The sequence below is a fragment of the Macrobrachium rosenbergii genome, chromosome 41 (assembly GCF_040412425.1).
Source record: "Macrobrachium rosenbergii isolate ZJJX-2024 chromosome 41, ASM4041242v1, whole genome shotgun sequence".
NCBI classification, from domain to species: Eukaryota; Metazoa; Arthropoda; class Malacostraca; order Decapoda; family Palaemonidae; genus Macrobrachium; species Macrobrachium rosenbergii.
Window position 1 is genome coordinate 90,143,392 of NC_089781.1, and position 14,642 is coordinate 90,158,033.

A 14,642-nucleotide genomic window follows, 5' to 3' on the forward strand; every position below is an offset into this window, starting at 1 on the left:
TGTCTTTATATAATGTCTAAAAGAAAGAATAATGAAGTACTGTAAATGCTATTATGTCAAAAATCTATAATAGCAAGTTGAGCACCATGTTTAACAATTCAGTAATATTACCAAATATTTTTATTTGTAATGGGCTTTGTTGCTTAAAAGTGGAATATGGCAAAAGGAGAGTTCTATAAGTAGTACTTGCATTAGATAATTTAACCACTTTACTGACATTCTGATAGATTAGTTGAACAAGACCACTGTGGACTTTGTAGGCTCATAGGAAATTGAAATACTAAGGCAAAATGAAAGATATTTGAAAACTCTGTGTGAAAATACCGAGCTGATACTGTCTACATTGTACCTTGAAAGGCACATAAACAGTGTCACTGTACTGGATTTAGACATACTTTGAATGTTTTTTTTTTTTTTTTTTGTTTTTGCTTTGTAGTCCTTGTGAGTTTTCAGGATCTTTAAAGTTTTATGCAGTCAGCTTTTTTTTTTTTCTCCCACAGATGTTCCCATTATTGATAGTGAAGAAGTGAGACATGATGAAGGAGTTGACGTACAAAGTCCGTCTTCTATTGTTTGCCTGGATGACTCAAGTACTGAGAATTCTACATTTCCGGACCAGAAAGCACTATCCTCAGGTACTGTGGCATCAACAGTGCCTGTCACCAAGGAAGCGTACTTCCCTGCTCAAACCATTGACCCTGTGCCAGAAAAAAGAAAATTGAATGAAGACTTCACCCCACAGAAGAGGCCATGTCTGGAGGTTCTTAATCCTTGATTTTTAGTGTTCATACTTTATGCAAATGTTTACTTGAGATGAGATGGTTTCAGATGTTTCAACATCAGTACTGCCAGTTACATGTGTTTGTAAGTGCAATGTGATGTATAATAGCACAGTAGTTGAAATATGAACATCAAGCTTATGTACACAATATCAAGATCGGAAAGTAAGTGTAGTGGACAGAATGCCAAAGAGATACTGTGTATGTATGAATTATTTTTTTATTTATAGGAAATAAATTTTGTAGGTAGATTTTCCCTCTTGTAGAGGATATCTATAGATAACAGTTAAACTTATGAAATACATGGTAATGTGTTTTAGTTTACAGTTTATGGAGTTTGATAAGTTTTCCTGTAAATAGAAGGTTTGTGGTATGTCTTTATAGACGGTGGCTTGGTTAGACTACTGTACTCGATTTGTTGGAGCCAGTGAATATGAGCCATATTTTTTAAGTGATCCTACCCCCTCCATTACTGTATAGCTTTTACTTCTGCGCCAGCAGTAGTTTGACAGGTTGAAACAGAAAATGAGAACACTCAGTTTTCTATGAATATCTGTTTTCTATCCATCTACTTCCCCTACCCTCAACCAGGGGAACAATAGGTACTCGTAGCCGATCAGTCTACTTTTGTCACTGGTTTCGATAGGAGGTTGACACATTGTTAAATGTACTTGGTTATCTGTTGTATTTTTTTATATTCTTTTATTTTATTTTGAATATTTGTTCAGTTAGAACCTATAAGGTAAGAGTTGCCTTAATAGACGTTATTCCAGTTTTATTGACCCCCCTGAGATGTATGTATTACTAAGGGAACGATTATAACTGGATAAACAGTTTGAATCGTATCTAATGAAATCATGCGGAAATTGATCGCGAGTGAAGAGGGCTTGTTAAATAGTAGAAGCAACTAAAAAGTTTAGGTCTTGTAAGACTTGTTACAGGAATGCATGTTTTGTCTGCTTTCCCCTGTTAGTGACTGGTTAGGTCCTCTGCTGCCTCTCTTCAATCTGTTACTCCAGTAAGCTTCCCTTCAATTCAGGCCATTAGATTTGATGAGACAGAGTCATTTTTCATGCTCACGTGTCATAATTTTTGCAGGATATTACTATTATTATTTTCTTTCTTTTCTTTTCTGTCCTGCCTTTCTGAGAGTCTTGTTAAGTTCGGGTATGTCAATGAATTTATCGGTAGCTTTTATTTGCCTACTGCTGTTTAAACCTGGTTGTGGTTTTTAGGAAGTTTGGAGGTGCTCAGTGTGTGTACCCATTGTATGTAGGTACTTGTTAGTTATCCATTGTTGGCTCTGCAGGGTTTTAGCAGTTTCCCTACCCCTCCTTCAGCTGAAGGGGGCCACCCTCCATAAAGACCTCAGGTATCTTTGTGATGAGGATCTTGTACCCGAGTGACATTCCTCCTAAGGCAGCAGTAATAGCTGATGGATTGAGTTCACTGGGTAAGCAAACACTGGTTTTTTACTGAATATTTTATTACTTTGTAGATTTTAAAGAGTTGGCCAATTTTCACTTTGCCCATCGCCTTGTTCAAAGATGGTAATCAGTTATATAATGGAGATGTAAGGTTGATTTAAAAAATATGAATACTTGAGATTAATTTTTTAAATACTTACCTCTCCATTATACAACTTGCTCTCCTACCTCCCCGCATTCAAAGTGGCAGAAGTAGGCTGACCGGCTACAAGTGTTTGTACCTATTGATCCCCAGGGGTTAGGGGAAGTTGGTAGATGGATAGAAAACAGATATTCATAAAAACTGAGTGTTCTCATTTTTTGTTTCAATCTGTTGAACTACCACTGGCACGGGAGTATAAGCTAAATAATGGAGAGGTAAGTATTTAAAAAATAAATCTTGAATTAAGTATTTATATTTTTGTTTATTATTATTTTATTCCTCCATTGTGCAAAAATTTATTTAATTGGTGAATGTATGCAGTGATAAAGTCTTACTTTATTTGGAAGGTTTCTTGAATGTGTGTACTGTGAATTTTTTTTATATTAATGGTTTTATATTTGCTTTAGAAATTAGCCAAATTGTCTCATACCATGCAATTAGAATAACAGCATTATGAGGTCAAATTTATTTTGCTCACATCAAGCGGTATTAAGATGTTTTAAAAATATTTGTTATGTTCTGACTGCTTTAATGAATTAACAAGTGGTATGTATTGAAATTGTTTTGCAGCAGGAGAATTTGGTTCACAGTTGTTATGTTTAAGTTTTCTGTAACTGTACCTTGCACATGAACTAACTAGTAACCTTCGATTTCTCTGGCAACATAGTGGGGCCGCAATGTTCACAGGGAATACATTTCAAGACCCTGATGGATCACTTAAACTGCAGTTAATTGCAAACACCTTATGTAACAGAGTACTTAGCACATGCTGATCATACAAACAACTTGTTTATGCCCATTTAAACCCCAGTACCACTATAACAACAATTATTGGTATATCTGGCAATGACAAATACTGTATCGTATAAATAAGAAAAAAGATTTTTAAACTAACTTAAATGAACAGTTTATAATTGAGTATCTTACCCGACTCTGGATACTCACCAAGTGCTTCCCCCTCTGTGCTGGTGTTCCAGCCATGATGACAATGATAATGTACAGTGCCTATGATAATGAAATGAAGATAAATGGTGGCATAAGCTCTGTGAAGGCATTTGGGCTATTGACTTAGTCATTAGAGTCATCCTCAGAGATTTGATGTGTTGGAGATGACCTGAAAGAAGAGTATGGCAACAGCTGTATAATGTTAGGTGCCGATGGAGTCAGTGCCTGAGGATCGCCTGTAGGAGACGCTGTCTTCTCCTTAGTCTGGAAGAACTTTGTAATTGGTAGTTGTTTCCTTTTTCCTTTTGAGTTCATTGTGCACTTGTAGCAATATCATTGCCTCAGACATTAGACAGAGGACTTTGATGCTGCATTTAATGGAAGGCTCAGAATTTTTCATTTTATCTTTAGCAGTTTGAATTTTGCCAAACACTTTGCTCATCTTTTCCAGTGTCCATTTTTGTGGTTCAGCTTTACTTGCCAGTTTTTCATCCTCAGACATAAATGACTTGATCAGATTTTGAAGCTCCTCGTTCACCAGCTCAACACCTTTAAGATGCTGGACGATATCATTATTGATGTCCCCCATTTCATTGCCACTATCTTGTCTTGCCAATTTGATAACCCTCTCCACCTTGGTTTTAATAGCCAGGAAGCCTTTTGAAGTCATTCAGAGCTTCACTCCACAGATTCTTCCACGGCATTCAGTTTTTCTGATTTCACTGGTGAATGCTTTCCAGAAGTCTATGCCATTCACGTCAGGTTCAGAATCAATAGCTGCCTGGATCATGTCCAAGACTTGCCAAGTGTAGGTGACCCTTACACACCAAATGATGCCTTGGTCAAGAGGCTGGTAAAGTGAAGTCATGTTGGTAGGTGAAAGTGTGACCTGCACATCCAGGTGTTTGACAGTAATTGATTGAGGATGGCTAGTAGCATGATCTGTTGTTAAGAGTACTTTGAAAGGCAAACCTTCTTCTCTAAATAAGTTTTTACATCAGGGATACAGCATTTGTGGGACCACTGCATAAAAAGCATAGCAGCAATCCATGCCTTGGTGTTGTGTTGCCAATAAAGAGGAAGCTTCTTGTTTTCATTCTTAAGAGTGCACGGATATTTTGCTCGGTACACAATTCCAGGCTCTGTCATGTGGCCAGCCGCATTGCCACACAAAACCAAAGTCATCCTGTTCTTCCATGCTTTAAAGCTTGGTGCATGTTTTGCACTTTATTCAGATTATTTCCCATATTTCTGTAACTACCTACTAAGTCGCTGGCAGTCTTTCTGGACTAGTATCTTGAATAACAAGCTCTGCGCAGTTAAACCTACCATACTACCATGGTTAAACCCATGTCACAAGAAAAAACGATGGGAAACAGCACTTCCCGACTACCTGTCAGTCATACAAATCCAAAGCGCTCCAACTTGATGAATGGACTCCCTCCAACACTGTGTCCAACTTGTCATACCCCTCTTTCAGTATCCCATATAATCCTTTCCTGTCCCCAACACACAGTTGCATGCAACAGAGCATTTCCCAGCCTAATCTCTTTCCCGTCCACCTCGCCTTCGAGATATTCTCACCGAAGCAGAACACTTCTCCATTGAAAGTGTAATGTACTTCCTCCAACAAATAAACATTCTTCATCAAATATGCCCTAGCAATCACTAACTTTGACCATACTTTATCTATAAGTATACCTTAGTTTAACCAGACCACTGAGCTGAAGGATTAGAGTCGAATGTGGGCCCAGCAGAGCGCTAGCCAAGTACGATATTGACCCCTCCAATGAGGAGCTATAAATAGCATAACAAAGCACCATATGGTCTGCATGACCTGGTGCCTGATGGATATTAATTCAATTCAATTCAGTTTGCATGCTGATATAGGGGTTGCAATCCATAAAGAGTTTTCCCAGTTTAAAATCAAATGCTCATAAGAGATAATGACAAATTGGCAATGTAATAATCATGAGGGTTATTGTGTACAGTATTATTGTATATGTTGGAAAAGATCCAGATACTGGAAGTATATTTAATTTTGTACTTAGTATTATTGTATAGGTTGGAAAAGAACCAGACACAGTAAATATATTTTCATTTTGTACTTAGTACCTTCAAAACTTTATGGTATGCCTGTGTGTGTTAGTTAATTTTTCCTTATAGATTATTTTTTTTTTTTTAGTTTAACCAGAGAACTGCATTGAGAGACTCAGGCTTTTGTGCAAATAAAATAATTCTGTAGATTTTTAACTGAGTGGCTTTTCACTGATTTTCCTTTTTTATGAAAGCATTCTGTATTGTAGTTGCAGTAGCAACTTAATCATGCAGCCGATTAGGTGCAAAACTATGTGTTGGTTACGTCATTCTGGTCTTTATGGCTAAATCTACTTTTATTGTGTACAAAATGAAAAGAAGTTCATTTGATTGATTTCATCCTGATTTTTATCCTAAAAGTGAGCAAGTAGCTTGCAACTTTATATATTTTTTTAAGGTCATTGATTTCTGCACTGCCATTTGCCATCAGTGTTGTTATTGTTTCTTTTTGGTATAGTAAGGAGTTTCTTTTTTAAGGAAGTGACACATTTGAAAAGCTTTCTAAAAGTGTGATATTAATTTAAGTTTTTTTTTTTTACCAAGCTTCTTTCTTAATTATGTGCTGTTACATTAATTTCATGTAACTTCCATTGGGAACTTGAGATTGAAAGTTATTAAAGAGTTATCATATTCCCAACTTTGAAATGAGGGATTTGATATGAAGCACTTCTGAGAGATAGTGACAGATTTGCATTATAATAAACCTGAAGAACTGTTCGTTATGCTCTAACAGTTTATTACAGATGTTTTAAAGGGCAGTTGAGATTCAGATATATGAAAATAATTTCTTTTACAATAGAATGGTCTTGTTATCTTCAAGCCTTAATGGTATGCTATTGTGTGCATTAACTTCTTTTACCATTTCAAAATTTGGGCTGAAAGTGGAAAGAATAGTGCTGTATATTTCAAATAGGCTTCTTTCCTTACAGCTTTCATTAATTTTTCTCATGAAGTGTTCTCTTTTGATTGTCATGGTTGAGGTGAAAAGCAAGTGATGTTGCCTTGTATATAAAATTGGCTCTGTTTTGTAGTTGATATTTTTACTGCATCAGTCCCATTAAGTGCAAAATTATATGTTGGGTATGTCATTCTGATCTTTATGGCTAAATCTTCCACTGTCTTGTACAGTATCAAACTAAGTAAATTTGATTGATTTGATCTCTGATTGTAATCCTAAGAGTGTGCAAGTGGCTTGGGAATGTGTATTTATTTTTTTAATGTTATGGATTTCTGCACTGTCATTCGCCATCAGTGTTATTATTTTGTCCATTGGTGTGGTAAAGAATTCTTTTCTAAGGAATTGGTATATTTGAAAGGCTTTGTAAAGAGTGTGATGGTTATTTAACTGCTTTTTACTTGGCTTTTTGTTTATTGTCTGCAGTTGGATTAATTTCATGTCACTTCATTTAGAACTTGAGATTGAAAGTTATTAAAGAATTTTAAAAATCCTAATTTTGAATTGATCGATTTTTATGAAATAATCGTGAGAGATAGTGACAGACTTGTAATATAAATAAGGACTGTTACTTCTGCTCGAATAATTGATTCCAGATACAGTATTTTAAAGGGCAGTTGAGATTTTGGTACAGGAAAATAATTTTTATGAGAGAATCATCTTGTTGCCTTCAAGACTATAGTATGTCTTTGTGTGCATTTGTTTATTTTTCTTTTTTTAAATATGGGCTAAAAGGTAAAAGAGTAATCCTGTAGATATATTTCGGACAGCTTTCATTAATATTGCTCACGAAGTGGTTTCTCTTGATTGTCATGATTGAGGTGGAAAGCAAGTGATGTTGCCTTGTATTTAAAACATTTTCATCTCACATAGCACATTGTTTTAGATGAATATCTTTTCCTATTTTTATCAGTCTCATCATGTTCATTGAAGTAATATGGGTGTATTATTTCAGGCATATTCATCATTTTCCGTTACCTTCGGTAAACATTTGTAATAGAGGGGGAAAAGATGTCTTGAAAGAAAATAGTTTTTGATGGGGAGATGTATGTCATAATAACATGGAGTTTTACAGATCTAAAATTAGGACAAAATTTTTTATGTGTTTTTGTGATTTTTTCAGGGTCATTGCTTCTGTATTATATTTGATTATATTGTAAAAAAAAATTTTGCAAAGGTCATTTTTACAGAGTTGTAATTTATTCCCACAGATATTTAAGACAAGCGAAATATCTTCTCGCTGGCGGATCACATATAATATCTGGGATGAGTTTTTCTTTTCCCTTAATATTTATTCACATTGTCCTTTGTAAAATATTTGTACAAATATATAAATAATATTAGACTGATGTACAAAAGTAATCTTTTTTTCTACAAAAAATACATATATGCATATTGTACTTGTTTCTTTCTTATTGATTGAATGTAAAATATGCAATATGAGGGTGGTATGAGACCCTATTTATACTGAAGTGTATACCATTCTTTATCTATTAAAGATTATGATATTTTATTGATTTTTCAATTTTCAGAGAACATCTTCTGTATCTTGACATAGCTGTGTGGATATTATTTGGCTAATAGTGGCGTTAATGGACTTGATTATTATAAAATAACGTAATGAAAATGAGTCATATTTTATTAGTTTATGGCTGTTGGTGAGGGTGGGTTGCATTTGTGTTCCTTTCATTATTTGTCAGAAAAATAAAAAAAATGCTTATGTTCATACATAACCAAGTTGACGATGGTTGAACCCCCTTCTCTGCAGTTTTATTAGCCCTTTATCTTCTCCCTCTTTTTTCATTGTCATCACCCTCGGTTAGAGAGGCATTTTAAAGCCTATGACATTGTCCTATTAGATTACTCAAGCTTCAGTTTGTAGTTTTTTCAAAGCATGCTGCGTATGGCTGCATGTCTATTGTTGAAGTACAATTACAGAAAATCAGTAAAAACTAATTAAATGATGATTTTTTAAAGTATCACCTTTTAATTTTTGTATTTTCATTTTGTTTCTTTGTGTGATTCAGGACCTTGAGAACTCTCTTCATAATTTTTTTTTTTTATATCTTTTGACGACAGTAAATCCTTACGAACACTTAGGGATTTTGGTAAGAGATTAAAAATAAAAATTAGTGAAAGGGAACTGGCACATTTATTCTCTACCTGCTGAACCAAGGATGAACCCCGCCGTCTTTGCTTCGTGTAAGACTGTCCGCAGAGAAGCTTCTTCAACAGAACGTTCACCCTCCCTGGAAATTCTAAAGTATCCACCCCCCTAGGGGGTAAGTGCCGTCAAGTGCACACCTCATACGGTGCACTGTAGGCATTGCTGAAGGTTCTTTGCAGCGTCCTTTTGGCACCCAGGTGCAACCCCATTCATTACTTTCACTGTGTCTCTGTTCATATTCTCTTTCTTCCACCATACTTTTCACCCTCTCCTAACAGTCGATTCATAGTGCAACTGGGAGGTTTTCTTCCAGTTACACCTTGAAAACCCTTTTACTGTCAATTTCCGTTTCAGCACTGAATGACCTCATAGGTTCCAGTGCTTGGCCTTTGACCTAAATTCTGTATTCTGTTTTAAAGTTCATCCGCAGTGATACTAATTTGCTTAACATTCTTGATGGAAAGAGTATCATTGTATTTGTCATATGAATGAGGACTCCAAAAGCACAGCAAATGTCGATGTCTTGGTGTAACTGTAGAAGTACTTTAGAAATCGACATACAGTATTTTCTTATGTAGCGCGAAACCACGAAGACTTCTGGAATAATTTATTTTATCTAATTATGCGTCCATGAAAGGAGAACACCTGCATCAGATTGAGTAGTCAGGGAGGAAAAGAGTGGTTCAAGTATATATCGCATACATGAAATGTCTGTGATCGTGGTGCATAAAACTCGGGTAAGAATTTTGTTTAAAAGTTCCATTTAGACAAGGTTCCTTGCAATCATATACAAGTCAGCCTTATTAATTAAATCTTAAAACATTTCATTGAGCGTTAGGCACATCGCTAGGAGAATGGCGATACCTAGGTACACTGTTTAGACTAAAATACAACAATGCATATCAGAAAATATGTTAAAAATACATCACTGGTATACGTAGAGCTCTTTGTTGTTCTTCATGAATGCATAATGAATAAAACTTCTGTTTTATGGAAATAGAAGCCTCAAAGGCAAGAAACTACTGTAATTTTACAAGAAGAGTTAATGTTATTTTGCTATGGCCAGGTGCATAGTAACAAGCTTGAACTGTTTTAAGTCGTCACAGATATACTCGCATACCAGTACTAATTAGTCTATGATGCAGTTACTACTATTTATTTCATTGCTGTTAGCATCAGTATTTAAATAGATACGGTAAAGAAAAGATAGGAAAGTGAACACAAACTGTTTGGAGAATCATACAGGGTTTGAGTAGCGTTTTTGATAATAGCTTCTCTTGTTTTGATGGGATGTGGATCGGGCTCGCCTTCGATGGAAACCCCCGTAGCTGAGTTTGGTAAAATCCCAAAAGTTTGTGTACGTCACTGGCCAGAATATCTCGATGTAAGTTCGATGTCAGACCACCTGTGGAAATATTTTGTCGAGGGGAGATCTGGGTAGAATCTTTACACTGAAAGATGAAATAATAATGTTTGACACTACTGTACAGTAACTGTAAGGTATAAGGATGGTTCTTGTCTTTTATTGAGTTTCAACTCCAGCAGTGCCTGAACTGGTGATTTTCCCGTATTATATTTAAGATACGATACATTTTCCTGCCGCTAGTATGTTTATGCAGTAATTCACATTACAACCTTTATGAAATATGTTCAATTGTATATCACATAGGCCTACACTTTTTTTTATTTTTGTTATAGTAGACAATGTTGGCATTGAGATGTCTCCAGGAAACTACCAGTCATTTCTCTTCAGAGATTCAGAGAAGCAGATATTTAAGTATCTTCATATTGACAGTCCATAATTAATATTAGCTATCAAATTTGTTTATTTACTCACATTATGACCTTAATATATATATATATATATATATATATATATATATATATATATATATATATATATATATATATATATATATATATATATATTATATATATATATATATATATATATATATATATATATATATATATATATATATATATATATATATATATATATATATATATATATATATATATATATATATATATATATATATATATATATATATATATATATATATATATATTTATATAATTGCATAAAATATACATTTTTAAATAGACAATGGTGACATAATTTCTCTTCATGAATTATGAGAAGCAGATAATTGAATTTCTTCACATTAACTGCTTGCTTACAATTATTTTTATGAAAATCAATCCTTCAGAAAAGCAACATTAATGGACCGTCCTAAGCTTGTTGAGGAGAGAAGGCGACGCCATATCTCGGGGCCTATTGAGCAAATTCTAAATGATGAGGCTGATGTCAATAATGTAATGGAATACATTAAAGATATTGGAATGTTTTATGATATTTATTTGTAACAAAGTTAATTCATTGTTTTTAGATTGCAAGTCAGTTTTTAAATATTTTTGTTGAATTGCATTTATTTTTTCAAGTAGGCCTATTTATTTTTTATAGTAATTGCTCTTTTCGTATGTAGTACTGAATAACCTAACAGTTCTAGTGCCAGGTCATTAGACCAAACATTCATGAACGAAATCGCATCAATTTGAAATAAAAAAAAAATTAGATTAAAAACTGTGCCTTCATATTGATTATCGTACTGACAATGCCAAAGTTACAAAACAACTTTACATTCCTTTCGTGTTATTAATCTTTCTTGTTAAAGTTTCTTTCAGTTTAAACGAGCAAAAATCCGTCTTTAAACCTATACCCTGCTCGACCAGTGACTTACGCTAAACGTCAAAAAAAGCAACGATATTCGAAGCGTTCGGATAAAACCAGATCATCTCTACTCTATGTCTATGTTTAGGTCCACGCGTGGCGTCAATTAACGGCTGGTTCGTATCCGGTGCCCTTTTGCCTAATTTTTATACATTTGTCAACTGGTGTTTTTATATGTATGTTTTTATCTGTCTGCTTATTTATTGACCACTATTAGTCTACTGTCATCTATATTCACCATGCTTTCATTCTTACGTACTCTTTTTAATATTTTAATTTTCAAATTGATAATAACAACTAAGAATTCCTTTCCGTAGTGGTTATACCGTCAGTGCACCTCACGTGGTTCACTGTAGGCGTTCTAAAGGTTTGCTGCTTACTTTCTTCAACCTTGCAGTCCAACCACTCCAGCTCTTTTCGCTGTCTTAAGCACTGAATGGCTGAAAGTGCCCCGGCACTTGGCTTTATAGCCGAATTTTCATAAATCAATGATAAGTCCCCTCTTCTTGTGCTTATGAGATTTCGATCGATTTTCACCAATATTTGGTTAGGTTTCTTCATTAATAAATTAGAAGCTATTGCTCTAAATACTATTTGTATGCGTCATTGCAGACAGAACTCAAAACTGCGCGAAAACATGTTCAATTATACACGACTTCGTAAATACGGTAAAACTTAAGAGTTCGGGTTTATATTCAATATTAACATTCCCATTTTGCTTATTTGCTGTTTTTAGCAAAAGTCTTGAAGAGCGTTACAAAATGTGTAGTATGAGGGCTGTATAGAAGAACTAATAATAGCTGATTTTATCGGAAAAGAATGAAATTCATTACACTTGCGAGAGAGAGAGAGAGCAGTATGACATTAAATGAAAGAACTGACCTTCACGAGCACAAACAATTCCAGAAAATAATGAAAGAAATACTTGGAATGTAAAATAATTTTAGAAGCATTTAAAAGAGTGAAAACGTAATTTCCTCAGCCTGCTAGAAACTGCAACTGCACAAATTTTTAACGTAAGGAAGCGTCCCGGGCGGGCAAAATAGTGGCGGAAGAGGTTCAAATCAACAGGTGGTTGGGTTGATTTAGCTCACCGAGAGGCGACGGACTTATGCGTTTTATGTATTATTAACGTCTCGCCCTTTTATTCTTTTTTTTTTTCTTTGTTGAAAACATAAAGAGCGGTTGCTGATGTACATAATCGAAGATAATAAAAAGAATAGAATTTCTTTCACTTTGTATTTTTATTTATTCAAGTACCACAGGCAAAGCCTTTCTATTTGCTCGTCAGAGTCCGTAGTTCTCGCGAACAAATTGTTTTTCTTTGTCGTAACGGTTTTGGATAGATATGTCGTCAGATTATTCTTAAATATTCCGAGTTTTCACACCTTTTAATTCCTCTATTAGCAGTACTAAACTTTCTGTAGAAAATGCCTACATTGTATATTACAACATGCAGGAAAGACTGCTGATTCGGCGGACTGAGTACAAGTTTCAGTAGTCCAATTTCTAGCAGGACACAGGAGCTAATTTTATACCTGACTCCTCTTTACCCGAGCTAAACCTGCATGATGACCGTCCTCCCCAGCTAAACAAACGCAAGTTTTATGGATGGTTCAAAGGAAAGTGTCATGAGCTGAAGGTATTTCTTCTTCCGTCGTCTCCATTCGTTTGCGTTTACAGTTACCTTTCTCCTTGGATATTATCAACCGTCCCGTCACCCTTTTCATACGAAAATGAAGCAAGGAATGGCAAGAAAGAACAAGTAAAAAATACGGCGAAGTTTCTTGGGCGCAATCGAGTTTTCTGTACAGCGTATAATGCTGTATGAAACTCTCAGCCACGACCCATGAATCTCAGCCGTGGCCCATGAAGCTTTCACCCATGGCCCGGTGGTGGCCTGTGTTGTTGGCACCTATAGCGGTGCCAGACGCACGATCATGGCTAACTTTAACTTTAAATAAAATAAAAACTACTGAGGATAGAGGGCTGCAATTTAGTATGTTTGATGATTGGAGGGTGGATGATCAACACACCAATTTGCAGCCCTCTAGCCTCAGTAGTTTTTAAGATCTGAGGGCGGACAGAAAAAGTGGCAACAGAAAAAAGTGCTGACAGAAAAAAGTGCGGACGGACAAACAAAGCTGGCACAATAGTTTTCTTTTACAGAAAACTAAAAACGCTAGTCATCTGTCTGTTTCTCCACCGCCACTAAAGGCAAACGCACAGAACGGTGCCATTTATCCTTGCGTACGAATAATTCATTCTCTAAATCCTTGTAAATCCTCCCAGAAGCTTCTCCTAGCTCAGATGAAATTAGTCTCATTACTGTAGGAATCAAGGTGGCCTTGTCCCTCTCGGGATACACGAACTCAAATATATTTAATGCTCCCTCCTTCTCCCCCCGCCCCAGTATTCTCCTTACACTCCTCCTACCCTCCCCTCCTTCCCAACAACCTCCTCCCTCTCTCCCCTCCATCCACTTTATTTGACGATCCAAAGTTGGATATTGTTACTTGTTGAGTGAACCGGAATACAGGATCCTAAAAGACGTAGACTTCAATTATTTACTGCTTATAATTGCTATTAATGATTTCTGACCGCGCAACATTTGCGAGTTTGTCTTAATTAGACGCAAAAGCAAGTGGACTAAAAATCTTCCCCTTTATGGCAGCCAATTACGTATATATTATCAGCAATACCATGTTTAATTAGTCCCATGAACTTCAGGCTGATTCCGTGGATGCAAGTTGGGAATTTAAAGTGAGATACTCCAGATATCCATTTCTTGATTATCAAATCAAGGGAATTTATGAAGTTCTGTCGGTGATAATTATTTAATGGTTATGTAATTTACACAAGGAAGCGACAAAAGTTGCTCCCATGGGAGCTATCTATGCATGAGTCTAATTTCCTCTTTTCAAGAAACTAAATCACACACTAATGCACGAACATGCATGCATTCATTTCTACGTCTTTACAGGGTAGCATAAAGACAAAATCAGTATGTATGAACGAAGAAAAATTACCACAAACGCGTTCACATATATGCACACGCATATATGCATGAATGGCTTGCTCCAGTTAATTGTAAATAAAACACTTAATCAGTCATTCACACTTGTTAAAGATTATTACTCAGTTAATCACTGGTTTAATGATGAGACGCTTTTCAAAATGTTACGGCTAGGACATTTTCACACAATATCACCTTTATAAATGATGTACCATGATTGATTAGGAAGTAATCCTGGCGTATCAACAGGTATTTCAGCAACATTCTTACATTTCTTCCAAATCATTTTGTTTATTTTCATTGAGCATTACAAAGGTTAA

General features: G+C 35.3%; 1 protein-coding gene across 1 annotated transcript in view; it reads left to right on the top strand.

The window, feature by feature from the left end:
- LOC136826989 (enolase-phosphatase E1-like) overlaps positions 1-7,918 on the top strand; it is a 100,809-nt gene extending 92,891 nt beyond the window's left edge. Inside the window, 1 exon segment of the mRNA XM_067084637.1 lies at positions 501-7,918. Coding sequence (XP_066940738.1) covers positions 501-775 — 275 coding nt within the window. The 3' untranslated portion in view covers positions 776-7,918.
- Positions 7,919-14,642: the final 6,724 nt, after the last annotated feature.